Here is a 19,523-nt window from a genome sequence, read left to right as displayed (position 1 = left end):
AGGGGGGAGAGAGAGAGAGAGAGAGAGACAGAGAGAGAGAGAGAGAGAGAGAGAGAGAGAGAGAATATATACAAATGCCTCTTTAGATTGGAAAACTTGTTTTTAATTTTTTTTACCTTGGCCGTAGACACTCACATGGATAATGAAAACCAGTGGCAAATCTGATTCCAACAAGCAATCCCTTTAAATACAAGCTGTGGAGCCAGGAGGATTCACGGTAATTACACCCCTAAGAAAGCAACTCCAAGATCAGAGCCCCATGATCGATTTCCATTCATAGCTAAGCACAACAAGCCAACTCTCGATTTATCCACAGAGGGCAAAGGGCTCCTCCCTAGACTCAGAAACCCTCTAATAGGAACATCTCCAGGAATTAAAAATGAAAAGCCAGTTGATCAATTCTGGCTTTAGTTTCTTGAAATTGTATTAAAATCTTTTTTTTCTTTTAAATTACACCCTTTCCACTGGAGTCACTAACTCCAAACCACGGATTTTACAAGATTTCCTAACATACAGGTATGAACCAGCACTGCTGGTTTCCAATGCGTAATTTAATTACTCACACAGTTGAGGGCTTGGAAGAGTAATTGACAGGCTGTCTGATAAAAGCAGCAATGAGAACAAAGGCCTTAGGATTTTTTCATGCTGGCACTAAACTTCAGAAAAGATATCGGACTTCTGCAAAACAGAACAGTCTCCAAGAGAGTAATTTGTGGGACCCTGGTGGTATTCACGAAACGCTCCCTGATATTTAACCAAGCTTTTCTGAGCTGGGAATGACGTCCTGCTGGCATCGATTGCTCTGCAGGACTCGAGACTTGAAGGAGAATCATCATAATTATATCTGATGTTTGTCGAGCGCTTTGAAAGTTTGCAAAGCAAACCATCTCATTTAAGCCTAACGATCCTGTCAGGGAGGCAGCATCCGATAGACAGGTTTCATCGTCCTTTTCACAGGTGAGAAAATTCAATCGCAGGATTCTAGATGTGGAGCTGGAAGAAACTGTCGAAGCCATTTGGGCGAATCCTCTCATTTTACAGACGAGGACACTGAGGCACAGGGATGGGAAATGACTTGTCTGAGGTGACACAGCCAGTCAGTGGCTGAGGCTAGGCCTGAACCCAAGCCCTCTGACTCCAGCCCTGTCACTTTTTCATCACTGACCAGGCAGCCGAGGGCAAAGCTGAGCGAGTGGGACCCCAAGTGGTGGAACTTGAGTGGTGCTGGCTCAAATTGCCTTGGCTGTCCGAGGCAGGGAGTCCTGCCTTTTCATGGCTCTCTCCCACCAGGAGATGCCTGATGGCTGAGCTCATGAGCCTGCTGCATTCCACACTCCCAGGGCCCCTTGCACACATCCCATCATAAATCTGTTCTCGACAACCTGGGGCCAGAGCTTTATACAACTTGGGGGAACCCAAACATCCCGGGAGATATGCTTTTTTCCCTGGGCGTCACCCAGATCTGGCTTGTCTAGATGATAAGCAGCCCAATTAGTGTCTCAACTAAAGTGCCTGAGCTTTCTCCCTTACCAGCCTACGCGTGCATGACACACCTTTGTGGAAAGCCCTGGTTACCCAGGAAAACATGGGGGGGAGATAAAAGAAACAGACTAATTGCCTTGCAATAGGCATTGGGGACCAATGGAAAGAGGGCAGTGCTAAAAGGCAGAGGGCCTGGGTTCAAAACCTGGCTCTGAAACTACCTTGTGACCCTAGACAAACCATTCCATTGCTAAACCTCAGTTTCTCAAGCTCCCCCAAATGAGGGGTTTGATGAAATTACCTCTAAGGCACCTACCAGCTCTAAAGTGATGATCTTATGTTCCCCACTGGGATTTCCTCCTAGGGCTAAATCACACTGGGAGAGCATTAAGTATCTCTGTTCTGCCAGCTCTTCTCCCATGGACCTGTTGGGATGCTTCCTTTTTCTCATGCCAAATCAACCATCCCTCACCCTACTGAGCTGGACACCCCAAAGGCTCTAGGGGTCCCTCTCCTCTCCTCTCTGCACTCTCTCACTCTCCCCTGTTGATCTCACTTACTCCCATGAGTTCAACTCTCATCTCAAAGTGGCAATTCCCAAGTCTATCAACTAATCTCTAACCTCCTTCCTGAACCTTAACCCCATCCCTGCCTCTTAAATCTCACCTAAACCTCCCCCATTGGCATATCAGACTCAACATGATCAACACAAAACTCATCATTTCCTCTATAAAATCCTGCTTGGCCCCAAACTTCCTTTTTCCCTTTGAGTGTGCCGTCATTCTACTAGTCAATCAAATCTATAACCCTGGAGTCATCCTCCACTCTCCTCTCTTATTTATCCTCTACAACCAATAATACTCATAATGATCAATAACATTTATATAGTTTTTACTTTGTGCCAGGCACTGAGCTAAGCATTTACAATTATTATCTCATTTGATCCTCACAACAATCCTGGGAGGAAGGTACTATTCTTACCCCCATTTTGCAGAAAAGGAAACTGAGGTTAAGTGACTTGCCCCGGGTCACAAAGCCAGTAAATGTCAGAGGCAGAATTTGAACTCAGGTTTTCTTGACTCAAAGTTCAACCCTCTAGCCACTGCACCTATGTGCTCACTGTGTAACCTTGGAAGCCATATGCAACCTCCTTGAGCCTCAGTTTCCTCCTCTCTACAATGAGGACTAGATGTCCTCTGAGATACCTTCCAGCTCTCGAACTTGTGAGCCCTTCTCCTTCAGGGATTTTAAGGCCTATATTCTGAATATGCTCTATCTAGATTGAAGAACAAAGTAGTAAAGAGGGCTGAGGGTAAGGAGAGATGGAACTTCCATGACACTAACCTCGCCAATGCAAATGTGTCACTCACCTCTTGAAGGGGACCCACCTTTGCACCTCCATGCCATTGAGTTAATGGCATCACACAGTAATAATAATAGCTGGCATTTCTACATAACTTTAAGATTGGCAAAGAGCTCTTACACACACACACACACACACACACACATTAATCTTGGATCATCTTCACACTCACACCTTAAGGAAGTTGCTACGGGTATCAGGGCCTACGGAAAGGGGCTGGACCCATGACTTTTTTGGTAAAGGCAACTCTTAGATGAAAAACCTCCCTCCACCAATTCAGGCCACCATCTTTTCTATGCTTTAGAGTCTTGGGATAGTTTCCTAGAGCACTGGGAAATGAAATGATCTGCCTACAGTCATGGAGCCAGTATGTGTCAGAGACAGGACCTGAACCCAAGTCCCCTTGGCTCTGAGGCCAGATCTTTATCCACCATGCCACACTGGCTCTCACCATTGGTATTACTATTTCTATTTTACAGAGGAAAAAACTGAGGCAGAGAGATTAAGTGACTTATTCATGGTCACACGGCAACTAAGTGTCAGTCAGGCATCAAACCCCATTCCTCCTGACTCCCAAGTTCATGGCTCTTTCCACTAGGACATGCTTCATTTCCCAAAGTCCATCTGTTTAATAACCATTCTAAATCAATGGGATCAATGATTGGCGCCAGTAAATCTAAATAGCAGTAACACTCTTAGGCCTCCAATACTGTGGAGACCACTATGGGCAAGGTGCTGTCCTTAGGTACTAATGATTCAGGGACAAGAGGACAATGTTATGTAAATGTATTGACAACTGGTGATGGGCTATGTCTGTCATTTGAGGACCATCCTAAATAGAGGTTCATGCCTAGGTGTCCTGCAGGGGGCTGGGGTTGGGAGCCACAGGAGTTGTCAAATACCATCTGTGAAGGGTCACTCTCTGTCATTCCAGGAAAAGCACACAATAACAAAATCACAGATCTTTAATATACTGATGTAAGCTGGGTGATTCTGGACAAGGCCCTTCTTTCTCAGCCTCTCTTTCCTTATCTGTAAAATGGGGCTAAGAACATCTACCTCACAGGATGGGCAAGGCTCCAATGGGATGGTATAGGCAGAACACTTTGCAAACCTTAAAACATTATATAAATATTACCTCTTACAGTCATTATCATCTCTACTGTTACTGTTCAATTGAGCCCAGATTGGAGGTAAACCCAGGCTTCTTCATTCCAAGTCCTCAGCTCCATTTGGCCAAAACATCAAATTTAGGTTAAAACTACTAAACTAAGTTTCATAAATGGACAGGTGTAATTTGGGATAAAGGCTGGCAATCTCAGGCCTCCATCTCAAATTGTAATCTGAAGGGCTAGAGTTCTCTTCTGTGCTTCTTGGAGACTTCTGAACAAATCAGAATTTGTTTTATTTAAACCTGCAGCGTTATTATAAGGATTTGGTTTTTCTTTTCTTTTTTTCCAGTCAGGGGACAGGCATGGGAAGGAAAATAAAGATGCATGATAATTGAAAATGCAAAATTTAATGACACATATACATTTTGAAAACAAAAATAATCTGTTTAATGTACAATTATAAATAGTGACTCATATTTTTGTGGCTATAATAAAGGTGAGTGGGTGGTTCCCTTGACAATATCAAGAAAGAAAATCTTGTTTATAGATATAATTCTGAAAGTGAAGGAGATGTCTCCGATCAGAAATGCAAAGGGAGAGGAACAGAGAGGGGATGGTCTGCTGGACCTCTGGAAAACAGAATACAGCAATGGCCATCCCCACACTGCCACCAGAATCTGTGTTCCCCAGCCAGTCTCAGCTTCCCTAACCTACTTCCCTTCTTCATCTTCTTTGATTTAAAAAAATTTAAACTCTCTAAGTCTCAGTTTTCCCACCTACAAAATGGGGATGATAATAACATTATAGATTAAGAGCTAGGAAGCACCCTAGAAGTCAACTGCTGCCAGTTCCTTATTTTACAAAAGCAAAAAAGTGAAGTAACTTGCCTAAAGTCACACAGGTAGGAAGAGGTAGAGAAAGGATTTGTAGTCTTGGCTTCCCTTTCCACTGCACCACACTGTTACCTCACCATAGCATTGTGAGGATCAAACAAGCTGGCAGCACATAACAAAATCCTTTGCAAACCTTAAAACATTTCACAGGAATGGGTGACATTTGTCGAGTGCCTCAAGGATCTCAAAGCATTTTACACACCTGTCTAATTTGAGCAACAACAAAGCAGTCCTAGGGAGTAGGCCTTATAGATATTATTATGCCCATTTTACCAATGAGGAAAAGGAACTTCAGAGAAGGAGAGTGACTTGCCTAGGGTCACACAGCTAATTAGTGTCCAAGGCAGGATTTGAATCCAGTCCCTCCTGAGTCCCAAGTCCAGCATTTTAGTCAGCAGGCCATGCTGCTTCTCATCAATAGCTCAATATTATTATCATTGCCTAGGGCACTGAGAAGAAGAGGTTAAGTGACTAGGCCAGAGATGTACAGCCAGTGTATGTCAGAATGAAGACTTGACCCCAGGTCTACCTGACTCTGAGGCTCATTCTATCCACTACCGCCATGTTGCCTCTTACAGAGAAGGTACTTCTTTTTTGTTTTGTTTTGTTTTGTTTTTTGGCGAAGCAAATGGGGTTAAGTGACATGCCCAGAATCACACAACTAGTGAGTGTTATGTGTGTGTCTGAGGCCGGATTTGAACTTAGGTCCTCCTGACTCCAGGGCCAGTGCTCTATCTACTGTGCCACCTAGCTGCCCCTGAGAAGCTACTTTCTAAGATGAATTTGCAGAGTAGGTACAGACCTGCTTTGGGAGAGGGAGCTTCCTCACCAGGAACCCCTCTAAAGCTCACAGGCTTGGTCAAAAATAGACATCATCACTGATATCATCACCATCATTACCACCATCACCAATATCATCACCAACATCATCACTATCATCACCATCGTCATCACCATCGCCATCACCATCACCATCGTATTTCCTTTGGCTTTCCTTCGGCCATACTTTTTCTCTATCCTGGATAAGCCAGGAAGGGATTTCATTGAAACTTAGCAGCAGTTTCTCCCTAGCTCTGGACAATGACAAACAGCCCTCTCTTCTTCCTCCTTGTTTTCAGCACCGAGTCATCCATGTCACATGGAGGTGAATAGACCCAGAAAATGAGACCCCGGGTGACAGTTTATTTCCAAGAATTAATGTAGTCTCTGCTCCATTATGCAAATGTATGGGATACAAACACAAATAACATGTTTTTATCAGTGACCCATTTACAAATTAGTGTATAGATGACTCATAATGTGATGGACTAGAAGTAGAGAGAGAATAATTGACAAATGCTTAAAAACCAAACCACTATCCTTTCCTGGAAAATCTCATAAAATTCAAATGAACATGTCATCCACCTGCTCTCAGAAAATGGCTAGCTCCATTGGAAATATGCAGAATGAAAGGATTTTTTTCTACCCTCTGACAAATACTAACTATAATCACCACTGTACCTGTCTATATAGCCCCCTGAAGCTTCCATGGGCTTTTCACATTCAGGATGCCCTCTGAACTCTTTTCCTGGGGTCTTTATCCTTTCTCTCTCCAAGTCATATTACACACTACTGCCAGATTTCTCCATCCCAAAGCAAAGGATTGGTCACATTATTTCCCTACTCAAAACCATTTAGAAAACTCCTCTATGCCTTCCTAATAAAGTTCAATGTCTTCTGATATTCAGGCTTCCCACTATCTTTCTAGCTGCCGAAAATGTTCCACACTTTTCACACCTTTACTCCCATCATTCACCATGACTGGGACAAAGTCTACAGCACCACTAATTTCTACCTTTTTGAAATCCTACCCTTTCTTTAAGGCTCATCTCAAATGGCACTTCTCCATCTCCCCCTCAACCCCATAGGCAAGAATAGCTCCTCATCTTCCTCTTCTCCAATAGAACTCTACTGGTACTTCTTATCCATTTACCAATACCCATTATATCTGTGTATGGGTTTTAGCACTCCTAATGGACTAAAAGCTCCTAGAAAGCAAGGTTGGTATTATCTTTGCTTCTCTGCAGAAGCTAAAAAGGCACTGCACATTAGTACGCACTTAATGAGCCAATGTGTGAATAAACCAGCAGCCTTTTCAAAAACTCTCAAATGGATCTGAAGGAGGAATGAATCTTCCTCTATTTCTGAACAAGCCCATGCTGTCTACTCAACAGGTCCCAGGACATGGATGGAGTATATCTAACAAGGGGTGGTAATAATGTGGATTCCTGGAGTCTTGAAAATCTAATCAAAAGAATAAAATATAAAAGGGAATGGATGGAGAAAATCTGCCTGCTTATAGTCATCAAGTCAGAAACCATACTGACTATATGCAATGTATAAAAAAATAGAGATTTACAACATTCAGTTCAAGGGAAACAAAATACAAGAAAAAAGCCACTAATTAATCCCATGGCCTCACCATCTACATACAAATATACAACATATGGATAACAAGGAAAAAGACAGAGATTCTAATGCAAGGAGGAAACTCTGTTATTATAGATACTACCAAACCTTGGTAAGACGAGACCATGACTGGATTTTGGCTCTGGAAGGATTTGTTGTGGTGGTGGGGGGTTGTTGAATCATTTTCAATCATTTCCAGCTTTCTGTGACCCCATTTGGGGTTTTCTTGGCAGAGACACCAGAAAGGTTTGCCGTTTCCTTTTCCAGCCCATTGCACAGATGAGGAACTGAGGCAAACAGGGTTAAATGACTTGCCTAGAGCTACTCAGCTAGTAAATGTCTGAGATTGGATTTGAAAGCAGATCCTCCTTACTCCAGGCCTGGCGCTCTATACTCCACCACCTAACTGCCCTTCCTGTCTGGAATGATAGACCTTATTTAAAAGAAACAGGATAGATTAAAAGGAGGTGATGAGAAAGGTGGCTTTTCAGATAAAGATATATTCATGTGAGAAAATCAAGGCACCGTGGCCAAGGAATCACAATGGAGATTATATGGTTAAAATTAAACAAGAACAGATTCAGAAGTGATACCAGTATTAGCATATACTACAGACCATGTGCATGGGAATGAGAAAGAGATGAGTTCTATAGGGCACAGTAATAACCCACTTGATAATTTCGAGTCATCTAGTCCAGGTGAACTATATTCTGGGGTCTTAAAAACAACCTTACAGGTATGGCCTGGCCACTTTCAGAGATGATTAGGTGAAAGACCAGGCAGAATGAGAAAGTGACCACAGAACTGGGAGAAGAGCAAATGTCTCAATTATCTTTTTAAAAAATGAAAGAGAATAGCATCTTCATACAACAAGCCAGCGAGCTTGTCATCAGCTTCAGCAAATTTCTGAAGAGATTATCAAAGGGATTGTTAGTGAAAATCCAGGAAAGAGCCAGCATCACTTTCCCAACAGTGTGAGGTGGAAGCCAAGAGATGTCACTGCTGCCTCGGGACACATTAAGAGGAGCACAGGCTTGAGGACCAGGGAAGAGATAGACCTGCTGCCTTTGAACGGGCCAGACCCCACTTCAAGCCCGTGCTCATTTCTGGGCACTATAATTTAAGGGAAAAACCAGAAATAATGATAATTTGTCAAGTGTCCAGAGAAAGACGATCAGGATAGTGAAATACCTTGAGCCTGTGCATTTCAAGACCCAGCTAAAGAAATAGGGATGTTTAGCCTGGAAAAGGAAAGACTTAGAGGGTGAGAAAAGACCTGTCTTTGAGAACTTGAGGGACCATCAGGTGGAAAGGGGTGGGCCTTGTGTTTCTTGGTCCACAAGACAGAACCAGAAGCAATGGGTGGAAGTTTCAGAGGCAAATCTGGGCTTGAGGATAAGGAAAAACTCCCTACAAATAGTGATGACACAGAGAGGAATGAATGTGCCGTGGGTTTCCCCTTATCGGACTTCCTCGAGGAAAGGTGGTATGCCCCCTCCTAGGGGAGGGGGTGGAAGAAATTCTCTGTCAGTCATGATCTGGGCTGAGACAGCCTTGAAGCTCCCTTCCAAAGCTGGGAATCTGTGCTGTTTCAAAGCTAAGTCATATACCTGCTGCTTACCATGAAAGGACCTCGATCGTTTCAGAGCCTAGCACATTCCAGACCAGGCTCAAAGCCACCAAGCTGAAGAGGGTTAAAATCAATTCTACCATATAATGAGGATCAGGTAAAAGAAAATGGTTATTTTGGTTATGGATAAAGGTCAGGAAGTAACTTTTCTTTCTTTTTTTTTTTAAGTTGGACTTGCCTTAGGCTAAAAACCCAAATCCATCTTCCTGCCCCCTCCCTGGCCCCCACCTCCAGCCCCCTGTCCCAGCTGGAACTCCTTTGCTACTTTTCACCCATTTTTACATATTCATGATATAGCATTTCCCTATCAAGTGATGGTAATCAGGATTCATTTATTTTAATTTGCCAAATGTTGTATTCCCATGATTTCCCACCAGGCTGTTGAGCCCTGCTCTTAAGGAAAGAAAGTCACAACTTGGCTGATGCCAAGATAGATGAACCCCAGGAAGCCGCTGTTTGGTTCCAATTTGGGTTTTCTCACCCTCTTGATTTGCACCTCCCCGCATAGCAGTCAGAAAGGAGAAGAAGCTGAGTCAGAGAGGAGTGGGTGACTTACAGGTCACAGTCGTCCCCCCTTGATGGGCTGAGCGGCACCAGCTGTAGCAGGAGGCGCACCCCATTCTGCCATTCCTCGGCCCTTTCGTATTCACAGTACAGGTAGCTGCATTCATCTGAGGAAAACTGGTAGAAAACGTAGGTGTCCTGGAAATACAGATGCTGGTCCACTGGGAAAAACAAAAAGGGATCCATTAGTTCAAAAATCTACCCAGGTTTCCTTTTTATCTCATGTCACAGACACAGGGACACCATGTGTATTTTTCTTTTCAAATGCCAGGCCTCCCAACATGGCTGTCTTTTCTCTTTAAACTTCAAAGCTACAAGGATTTGTGAATAACTTCCTCCTCAGATGCAAGCTGCAGCCCCTCTCTAACTTAGTAAACAGTCTTTGAGCATTCCTAGGATCACCACTTTCAAGATGAAATGGACCTTTGAGGTCAGCTAGTCTAACCCCCTCCTTTTCTAGATGTGGAAGAGAAAACTAGAGAGATGGAGAGCTGGAAAGTACCCTGAGAAGCCATCTAAACCAATCCACCATCTAACAGATGAGGAAACGGAGGCCCAGAGAGAAGCCACTTGCCCAAAAATACACAGATAAGAAGCAGCAGAAGGAAGGCTAGAATGCAGGTCCTCTGAACCCAGAGCCAGCTCTTCCCATTCCAGCATACATGTGCAAATCCTGCCCAACGTTGGTGACCTGTACCAGTCATTCACTTTCAGATTCTGTTTCCATATCTGTACAATGGGGATAATAACAGCATCTACCTCACAGATGGTTATGAAGATCAAATGCAATAATGTGGAAAATGCTTTCTGGTGCCATAGAAATATTAGCAATTATTACTATGTGGCATAAAAATTCAGCACCTTATAATAATAACAATGGAGAGTCGCATAGGACTTCAAATAGATGCTTTCATTCAAGCCTGGTACTACAGATATAAAAAAAGAGGCAGAGGGAAAGTGATTTGCCTCTGGTCACATAGCCAGTAAGTGTCAGTCAGTGAGCATTTATTAAGCACCTATTCTATATGTCAAAGGTGAGATTCAAACTTAAGTCTTCAAGGCCTCTAGGCTGCCTCTCACCCTGTAGCAGAACTGGGCAGTAGCTTCCTGCCCCAGTCAGGCTTCCCAGAAGCTTCCTTGCCCCTACTTAGGCGGGCCTTAGACAACCTTCCATTACCAGAGACCTGCTCAAAGTCTTCCCAGATTGATCAGACCAGCAAGAATCCTCGGTCCCAGGGGTCCCTCCCAGGCCTCCCAAGAGAACCACTATTCCTCCGCTTTATGCTTGCATTTTCACAGGCAGATCTCCCTAAGTTTCCTGTGGTTGTTGCAACTCTTTCAATGACCTAGGCAAACAGAAACAACAGGAAATGAACCCAAGAGGGAAGGAAAAGTGTAAATGACTCAAAAATAAGGAAAGCATCTTAACGACTCTACAGGACAAGTCCAAGGTTTGGAGACAAGGCCTCAGGTCATCAAGACTGAGCCCTGTCCTACTGCCCGCTGGATTTCAAGAAACACTAACTCGTTCAGATGCCAAATAGGAATCAGTTCCATTTTCTAAATGCGACCAGGAGGGTTTTTTTTTAAAAAGTCAATACACTTCAATTCAATTCAATAGATTAACAAATGCCAGGCACCGCACTAACCCCAGGAACACAGCACAGCAGAGTAGAAGAACACTTTCTCTGCACTTAGACCCTGACATGCATGGCATTAGGCAAGATATTCAACCTCCCTGGGCCTCAGTTTCCTCATCTATAAAATGGAGTAAATGACTTTTGAAGTCTCTTCCAAATCTAAAGCTATGACCCTACAAAACCAGCCCCTGACCTCAAGGAGTTTCCATTCTGCTTAGACACAAGTAAAGAGAGAAGTCGATAGAAGATATTTGGGATGAAGGAGGGGGATCAGCAAAGGTCCCTGTGTAGGCTGAAGGGACTCAAGCTGAGCCTTGAAGGACTTTAGGGATACCAAGAAGAGGGAGAGCATGCCAAGCAAGAGGAAACAGCCTGTGGAAGCGTGTGGAGGTGGGAGATGAGATATCAACTAGAGGGAACAGTGTTAGTTCATCTGGAACACAAAGTATCTAAGGGGAAGTAATATGTAACCAGCCTGGGAAGCTGGGCTGGAGCCACCCTGGGAAGGTCCAGGCTCTCGGTTTCACCATCTCACTGGAGGGTAAAGGTCACCCAGTAACAACCAACCTTCAGGGCTTCAATGTTCCAATCTAAAGCCAAGGGGCCGCCTTGGCAACATTAGATAAAGAATCCTCATCTCCTGGAATGGAACCCTTCCTTCCCCACCCACGCCCTGCCAAACCACAGGAATTGACATCAATCACTTCCAATTAAGCTGCCAAGGCTCCCCTTTCAAATGCAGCGGGGTAACTGGGAATTGGGGATTCCTAAGTCCAACTTAAAAGGAAGCAAGCTTTCTCACCATCTGACAAACCAGTCTCTGGAAACAACTACAAACCAGTCAGGAAAACCCACAAACATATAGTAATTCAAGATGTCCTTAGTTTAAAAAAAAAACAAAACTATAAGAAAACAAAAAAAAAATCAGTGTGGGAGTGTCCCAGGAAGAGGAGAGAGGACTGGGAACAGAACAGAGCCTGTCCTCTCTCTGTCCTAGCAGGTAGGTCACCAAGCATCTTTCTAAAATGTTGATGACCAGGACCTGTCTAGAAAAGACTGCCCCCAACACCTAAACCATCTCCATGGCATGAGGAATACAAAGATATTCATGGTGGCTCGGGGAGGGGGGGGAATTGCCAATACAAATGAGGTGTGCTCAGCTTCTGCCCATTTTATAAAGGGGGCAAGGTTTGGTTTGGTAAGGCCACCTATAGTTGATCAGCAAATGTATCAATACTGGAGTAGTGGATAGAGCCAATCTCTCCAAACCAGCAACATCTAGGTTTAGATCACACCTGCGACCCACACTGGCTGGGTGAGCCTGGGTAAGTCATTTACTCATCTCACTGCCCCATGAAACTCACTAAGATTATAGGGTGCAGACAGAAAATAAAAGGTACAGACCTGAATTGATAGAAGGAGCCTTCAAAATGGGGATGCCACACAAAGATGAAGCCACAGGCCCAATAAAGAAAGGGCAGTGAAATCAGAGATCCCAAGGCGCTGGTTTTAGGATACAAACCTGAGAGAATGATGCCCATGTCCAGAAGTAGCTGCCACACACCAACAGCCATGGAGCGACACTGAACGAAAGGACAGTTCTCCAAAAGCCAGTCCACGAGCTCGGAACCCACACAGCTCCTCCTAGACAAACACAGGACAACTGTAAATGACTCTAAGATGAACAAAGTGTTGGAATGGCCTTAGCATTGAGGCGAATGAGGAGAGGGAGGTGGGAAATAGCCCCAGTGTCCTGGGCCCTAGGCAGACCCCAGATGGGTTCACCGAGCTCAGTCCTGGGTTTCATATTGTAGGCAAGACACTGATCCACTGGGAAAGGTCCAGAAGGGGTGAGCTTGATATTGATGGAATTAAAACCTTTTTACTCAAGGAGAAGTTGGAGGGGAGTACTAAAGGCTGGAGACAAGTCTCACATCCAAGCTTCTGATTTGGAACTGGCAAGGACCACAGAGGGCAGCTAGTGAGACTCCTTTCACTGATGAGGAAAGTAAGGCTCAGCAGAAATGGGGTGGATGGATGAGCTGGACTGAGGGTCCTTACCATGGGGTCCACAGATTGCTTCCTGTGGAGAGATTTCAGGAAGTTCATGAACTTGGACGGTGAAAAAGACTTCATTTTCACTCACCTCTAACTGAAACCCAGCATTTCCTTCAATTATTTAAAAAACATAATTGTGAGAAGGGATCCAGAGGGGTCATCAGATGCCAAGGGGTCCATGGCACAAAATAGGTTAAGAAGCCCTGGTCTAGACTATCACCCTAAGCAACCTCCTAATGTTAAGGACCCATGACCCTAAGATAACGACACTGACCCAGATCTGGTAGGACATGAACTCTGAGGTATCCCACCACTCTGGTCAGGGGTGAACAGATCTCACAGTAAAAAAGACCTTCAGGGATGTCCAGTCTGATGCTCTTGTTGGACAGGTGGAAGACAATTCAAGACTGTAAATGACCTGCTCCATTTTACACAGCCAGTGAGTGGCAAAGGGCCATCTGAACCCTGGTCCTCTGACTCCAAATCTGGCCCTTTCCACTGTACCACACTATCTCTCTTTCACTCCATGCCTGGAACACTGTTTTTCCTCCTCCTCCTCCTCCACCCCCTCCTCCTCTTCTTTTCTGCCTCCTGACTTTCCAGGCTCCCTTCAAGATTCAGCTCGAATCACACACATACACAGCGTATACGTATATGTGTCTACGTGTACATAGAGTACATATGTGAAATGTGTATATGTGATATATACGTAATACAGATATATAATTAAAAATTACATCATATAATATAGACAACTATATTACAGATACAGATATTACATCATTGTTTTCATGTTCTCTTGACTATTAGAATTTAAGCTCCTGGAGGGCAGAGGTGATTTTCACCTTAGATCCCCAGAGCTTAGCATCGTACTTGGCATTGACTAAGTACCTGTTGACTGAATGACTGACAACCTCCCTGTGCCTCAGTTTCCTTGTCTATACCATGAGTGGGAGGCACACCAAGGCCTCTTCTGGCTCTCAGTATATGGTCTATGAGCTGTGAAAATTTGAAAAGTAGAACTTACAGCCATTGAAAGAGTTAATCTTACAGTCAGTGGAAAGGCCGAGTAGGCTAGGAAGACTATGCGTAACAAATCTTCAACATAGGAGGTCTGTATGGGGTCATAGTTTGGAACTTTGGACAAAGCATCTCTAAGAGGCAAAGTGAGGGTGCTGGAAAGAGTGAATGAAGGACCTGGAGTCATGAGGATTTGAATCCTGCCTCCAACACTGACGAGCCGTGAGACCTCAGCCTCAGTTTCCTCATCTGCAAAATGGGGATGATGAGGATGACGATGAAGATGACAGCACCTCCCTCCCAGGGTGGTGGAGAGGTAACAATGAGATAACAGCTGTAGCATGCTTTAAAAGCTTGAAGCAACTTCTCTAAATGAGAGCCCTGATGATAATGATGCCTGACCTGGTGAGCTGCCTAGATGCTAACAGTGATGCCACAAAGAGCAATCAGTTTAAAGATTTCAAAGCACAGACAGCAGAAGACCTGTGAGGAGCCCCCAGGGTTCATTAGCGAATTAGCCTGATGATATAATGAAAAGCGGTTGATTTGGAGGCACTAGCCTCACAGACTCATTGTGAAGATGAAAAAAGACAATGTGTGTGAGCATTTTTCAAATCTTCAAAGCACTCTATGGATGACAGCAATTATTATTATTGTTGATACAAAAATTCTAATAAGCACTGTTAAAAAAAAAACCTTGGGGTTTAGCAAGCATTCTCATAGAATAAGCAGCCCTTGATAATTATTTCTTTTTAAAAATGTTTTTAATCATATGAAAAAAAGCTTTAAATCGCTATAGATTAGAGAAGGCAAATTAAGACAACTCTGAGGTACCACCTATCAGATTGGCTAATGTGACAGAAAAGGGAAGTGATAAATGTGGGAGAGGATGTGGGAAAATTGGGACACTAATGCACTGTTGGTGGAGTTGTGAACTGATCCAACTATTCTGAAGAACAACCTGGAATTATGTCCAAAGGGCTATAAAACTGCATACCCTTTGATCCAGCAATACCACTAGTAGGTCTGTATTCCAAAGAGATGAAAAAAGAGGAGGAAGGACATGTTTTTACAAAATTATTTGTAGCTACTCCTTTTGTGATGGCAAAGAATTGGAAATTGAGGGGATTTCCATTTGTTGGGGAATAGTTGAACGAGTTGTGGTATATGATTGTGATTGAATACTACTGTGCTATAAGAAATGACAAGGATGCTTAAAAACCCTACAAAGACTTACACAAATCAATGCAAAGTGAAGTGAGCAGACCCAGGAGAACAGCGTACACATTAATAGCAATATCATATGATAATCAACTACGAGTGACTTAGCTACTCAGATCAAGGCAATGACCCAACACAATTCTGAAAAATGCTATCCACCTCCAGAGAAAGAACTGATGAAGTCTGAATGCAAATTGAAGCAGACTTTTTTTTCACTTTTATTTTTTGTGGGGGGTTTTTGGTCTATGTTTTATTTGACAACATGACTAATATGGAAATATGTTTTACATGATTGCACATGTATAACCTATATCAAATTGCTTACCATCTCAAGGAAGGGGAAGGGGAGGGAGAGAATTTGAAGCTAAAAAATTTTTAAAAATAAATGTTAAAAATTGTTTTTACAAGCAATTGGTAAAAATAAAATATTATTTTAAAAAATTTCATTGAGATCTTTCTTTTCTTTTTTTACATCACCATTGTTTCTTCTAGTATCCTTCCCTAATAACCTCCCAGAGAGTCATCCCATAGGACAAGTACTATTTTTAAAGAACGAGAAAAAAAAAAGAGGAAAAAATCAGCGTAACTGACCAATATATCAATGTAAATACTGGCTATTATTATATAGCCAAAAAGTCTGAAAATATGTACAACGTGAGACACTTTGTGGACCTCCCACATCTGCAGGGGTGGAGTTGGCTAGGAGTGTCCTCTCATGTCCTTCCTTCCACTCCTGCTTCTTCTTTATAAATTTGCAACATTGAGTTTGGGGGGTTTTTGTGGCTGTTCTTTCCATTTTGTTGTTGCAGTCATCGTGTATGTTGTCTTTTGGCTCTGTTCAACCCCTGGGCAAATCCTTTAACCTCATTGAATCTCAGTTTCCTCATGTATAAAATGAAGATGTTGGACCAGACAGTCCCTAAGGTCCTCCTCAGCTTCAGATCTGGCTCCTATTATCTTCTAACATAGACACGTCTTGAGACTTTGAAATAGCAGATGTTCATTCTGAGTCATGAGGAAGCACCCAGGCGCGTTAGCCATCAGCATTCTGCACAGGTGAGTGAGTGGCTAAATTATCCAGCTAAGGTGCTTGGGAGCCAGCCTCCAACTTCTGCTATTGAGGAAATGTAGTGTTTGACACACAGATTATTTCAAAGTCTCCCGGATGAAGTTGTTTTGCAAGCAGACTGGCAATGTGGCTTTTCAATTTATTTGTGGAGCTCACGGTAATAGGAAACACTCTATTCCTTGCCATCGTGTTAGCGACTTGTGTCTCTGTCCATGGAAGAAAAAACCATTTCTGGCAGATCGCCAGGGATCTGAAATAGCAAGCCTCCTGCTCTCTACCCCATCTCCCACGTCCAGGAACAGGTGGGGTGTTTCATGCATCACTTGTCTCCTCCAAGATCCTGACTCATTTCTATGTTCTCAGCTTCTTCCAGGAGAAAAAATAACTTCAGTCAATCCCCCGGGAGATAGAAGAAATAAAACTGAGAGCTGCCATAGACACCGAGGCTGCGGGATCAGGTTGATGTGGACAGACTAGTCAATGCGCTGTCAGCTCACTGCCAGTGCCCACAAGGAACCAGAAATAGGCCCTGCTCTAGATGGAGACCATTATAGTAACAACAATATTATCTGACTTCTAGAAATTACTTCAAGTGCTCATATTCTCTTACCTAAGCCTCATAAGAACCCTGGAAGGGAGGTGCCACTACCGCTGTACAGGAGAGTTTAACTTGCTTGTGTTCACATTCACATTCAAAAAGCACTGTATCAGAGGCAGGATTTGAACCCAGGCTTCCCCTGACTTCAAGATCAGCCTTCTTTCCATTACATCATGCCAGCTTCTCTATACAGCAAGACAGATCTATCTGCTTACAATATTACTTCAGTGAGTGGTTTCAAAAGACCAGGTGCAGGATGGGAAGTTTTGGTCTAAGAATCTACCTGTGATATTTTTAAGAAGATAGAATTCTGTACAGTTTTTATACTAGTGTCTCTAGAGATCCTGCAAACTTTAGTCTAAAATAATGAATGAATCTAATAAGATGAAATTCAAAAAATATAAATGTAAAGTAATGATCTGGGGGGTCTTAGTGGACTGCAAGACCCATCTGAATCAAAGAGTATAATATGATGTCCATAAAGCTGAAGGAGATTTTGGGCTGCATTGAGACAAAGAATCTAGGACTAAGGAAAGGATAGTCCCAATGTATTTGACCTTGGTTAGAGTACTGTCTGGAGTTCTGGGTTCCACTATTTAAAAAGGACATTGATAAACCAGAGGGAAGCCAGCGGTGGTCTACAGGATAATGAAAACCCAAACGTTGGTGCCTCATGGAGATCAGTCAAAGGAACTGGGGATGTTCAGGATGGAGAAGAGAAGACTAGAGTGGGGTGAGGGAGGGGAGGGGGCATGACAGCTTGTTAATGTATAAGGATGGGGGAGGGTGATTGAAAGAGTCACCATTATAGTCTCAAACAAAATTCCCTACACCCCTGTACCTTTATCCAATTGGAATGCCTCTTGGGTTGAGTTCTATAAGCAACCAATCAAATGTTTAAGCTAGGTGTAAATATAAGGAGTGCCCTGAAATTGGTTGAAGACTCACATCCTTGTAGGCCTTAGACAAAAACCTCCAACTGGAGTGCGTCTCGGACTTTTGTGCTGTCTCACTATTAGATCATCTTAGCAAAAGCTCATTTCTAAAAGCTAATTAAGTCTGGCTGGCTAATTGATATCAGTTAATGATCAATGGGAAGAATATTGATGGGGACTCATGAGTGAGCTATTCTCAAATCCCCAATCCTTCTGAATTATCCCTGAGAGCCCTGCAGGGAACAGTATTCAGCTGCCCTCTGTGGACCTCATCTGCTGGTCTGAGTGAGCTTGGAAGAATGAGCCCCAGAGCCTGTACTACCAAAGGATTTAGAAGGCTGTCACATGAAGGAGAAATTAGACATGTCCTGTTTTGTGCAGAAGACACAGATAGAGTGAGAAAAGAGGCAGATTTGGATTTGATCTCAGGAAATACCCCCTAACATTAGAATTACTCAAAACTGGCTGAGGCTGTCTCAGGAGTATATTCAGCCTCACTGGAGGCTTCAAGCAAAGGTTAGACAAGCAGGAGTGTTATCTATATCTACAGATAAAGATGGGACGGGATGACCTTTAGGGCGCTTCTAACTGTCAGGTTCTATGATCCTGAGCATCTAGCCTTCCAAAGAACTTCCAACACGTAGCACGGCACAGTTCTCGGCACACAGAAAGCACTTAATCCATGTGTGCTGATAGCTGAGTCTACTGGGGAGCCAGTAATTCCTGGGGTATGTGTGGATGACAGAATGTGAGCTAAGGAAAGTTCCAGTAGAGGTAAGGGTAGGCCTTGCCTGAGATAGCCCCCTCCCAGTATGTACTGAAGGCAAGTTTGACCAATACCCTAATTGGAGTCATAAACTTCATGTCCCTAATGGACCTGCTCTGAGCACATGGCCTACTGAGGGATCTCAAAAGTCACCCACCACATACTCCATGTTCAAACATTTGCTAAGTGTCTGCTTATTCACCAGGCACTGTCCTAGGTGCTGGAGATAAAAAGACAACCACAAATCAGGCCCCGCCCCCATGAAGCTCTTATTTGATTTGGATGATCCAGTGAATAAACCAATAAGTAAACATAAAGGAACAAAGTAATTTCAAAGAGAGAAAACATACTCATATCTGAGGAGCCCAGTCAGGACAGGTCTCAGATAAGAGGTAGCATCTGAAGTGTACTTTGAAAAAAGTTGGGGATCCTAAAGGGGTAGGTAGGCGGCACCATAGTGAATAGACGACTGGGACTGGAGTTGGAAGACTCATCTTCCTGAGTTTGAATCCTGACTCAGACACTTACTAGTTGTATGACCTTGGACAAGTCACTTAACCCCATCTGTAAAATGAGCTAGAGAAGGAAACAGCAAATCACTCCAGTAACTCTACCAAGAAAACCCCGAATGGGGTCCTGAAGAACAGGACACAAGTGAAAACTGACTAGACAACAACAAAAAGGATGCTGAAAGGTTGAGGTGAGTTAGTTAAGCATTCCAAGC

At 43.4% G+C, this 19,523-nt stretch overlaps 1 protein-coding gene across 1 annotated transcript in view; it reads right to left on the bottom strand.

Moving 5' to 3' along the window:
• Positions 1-19,523, bottom strand: part of LOC114050427 (rap guanine nucleotide exchange factor 5-like) — a 235,505-nt gene that overhangs the window by 171,547 nt on the left and 44,435 nt on the right. The window contains exons 4-5 of the mRNA XM_027872091.1: positions 12,655-12,776; positions 9,485-9,653 (exon numbers count right to left, since the gene is read on the bottom strand). Coding sequence (XP_027727892.1) covers positions 9,485-9,653; positions 12,655-12,776 — 291 coding nt within the window. The remainder of the gene's footprint in view (positions 1-9,484; positions 9,654-12,654; positions 12,777-19,523) is intronic.

Source organism: Vombatus ursinus, unplaced genomic scaffold (genome assembly GCF_900497805.2).
Source record: "Vombatus ursinus unplaced genomic scaffold, bare-nosed wombat genome assembly UNPS02014799.1, whole genome shotgun sequence".
Lineage (NCBI taxonomy): Eukaryota > Metazoa > Chordata > Mammalia > Diprotodontia > Vombatidae > Vombatus > Vombatus ursinus.
The sequence above is the reverse complement of the archived record's forward strand: the minus strand, read 5'-3'. Positions and strand labels throughout refer to the sequence as shown.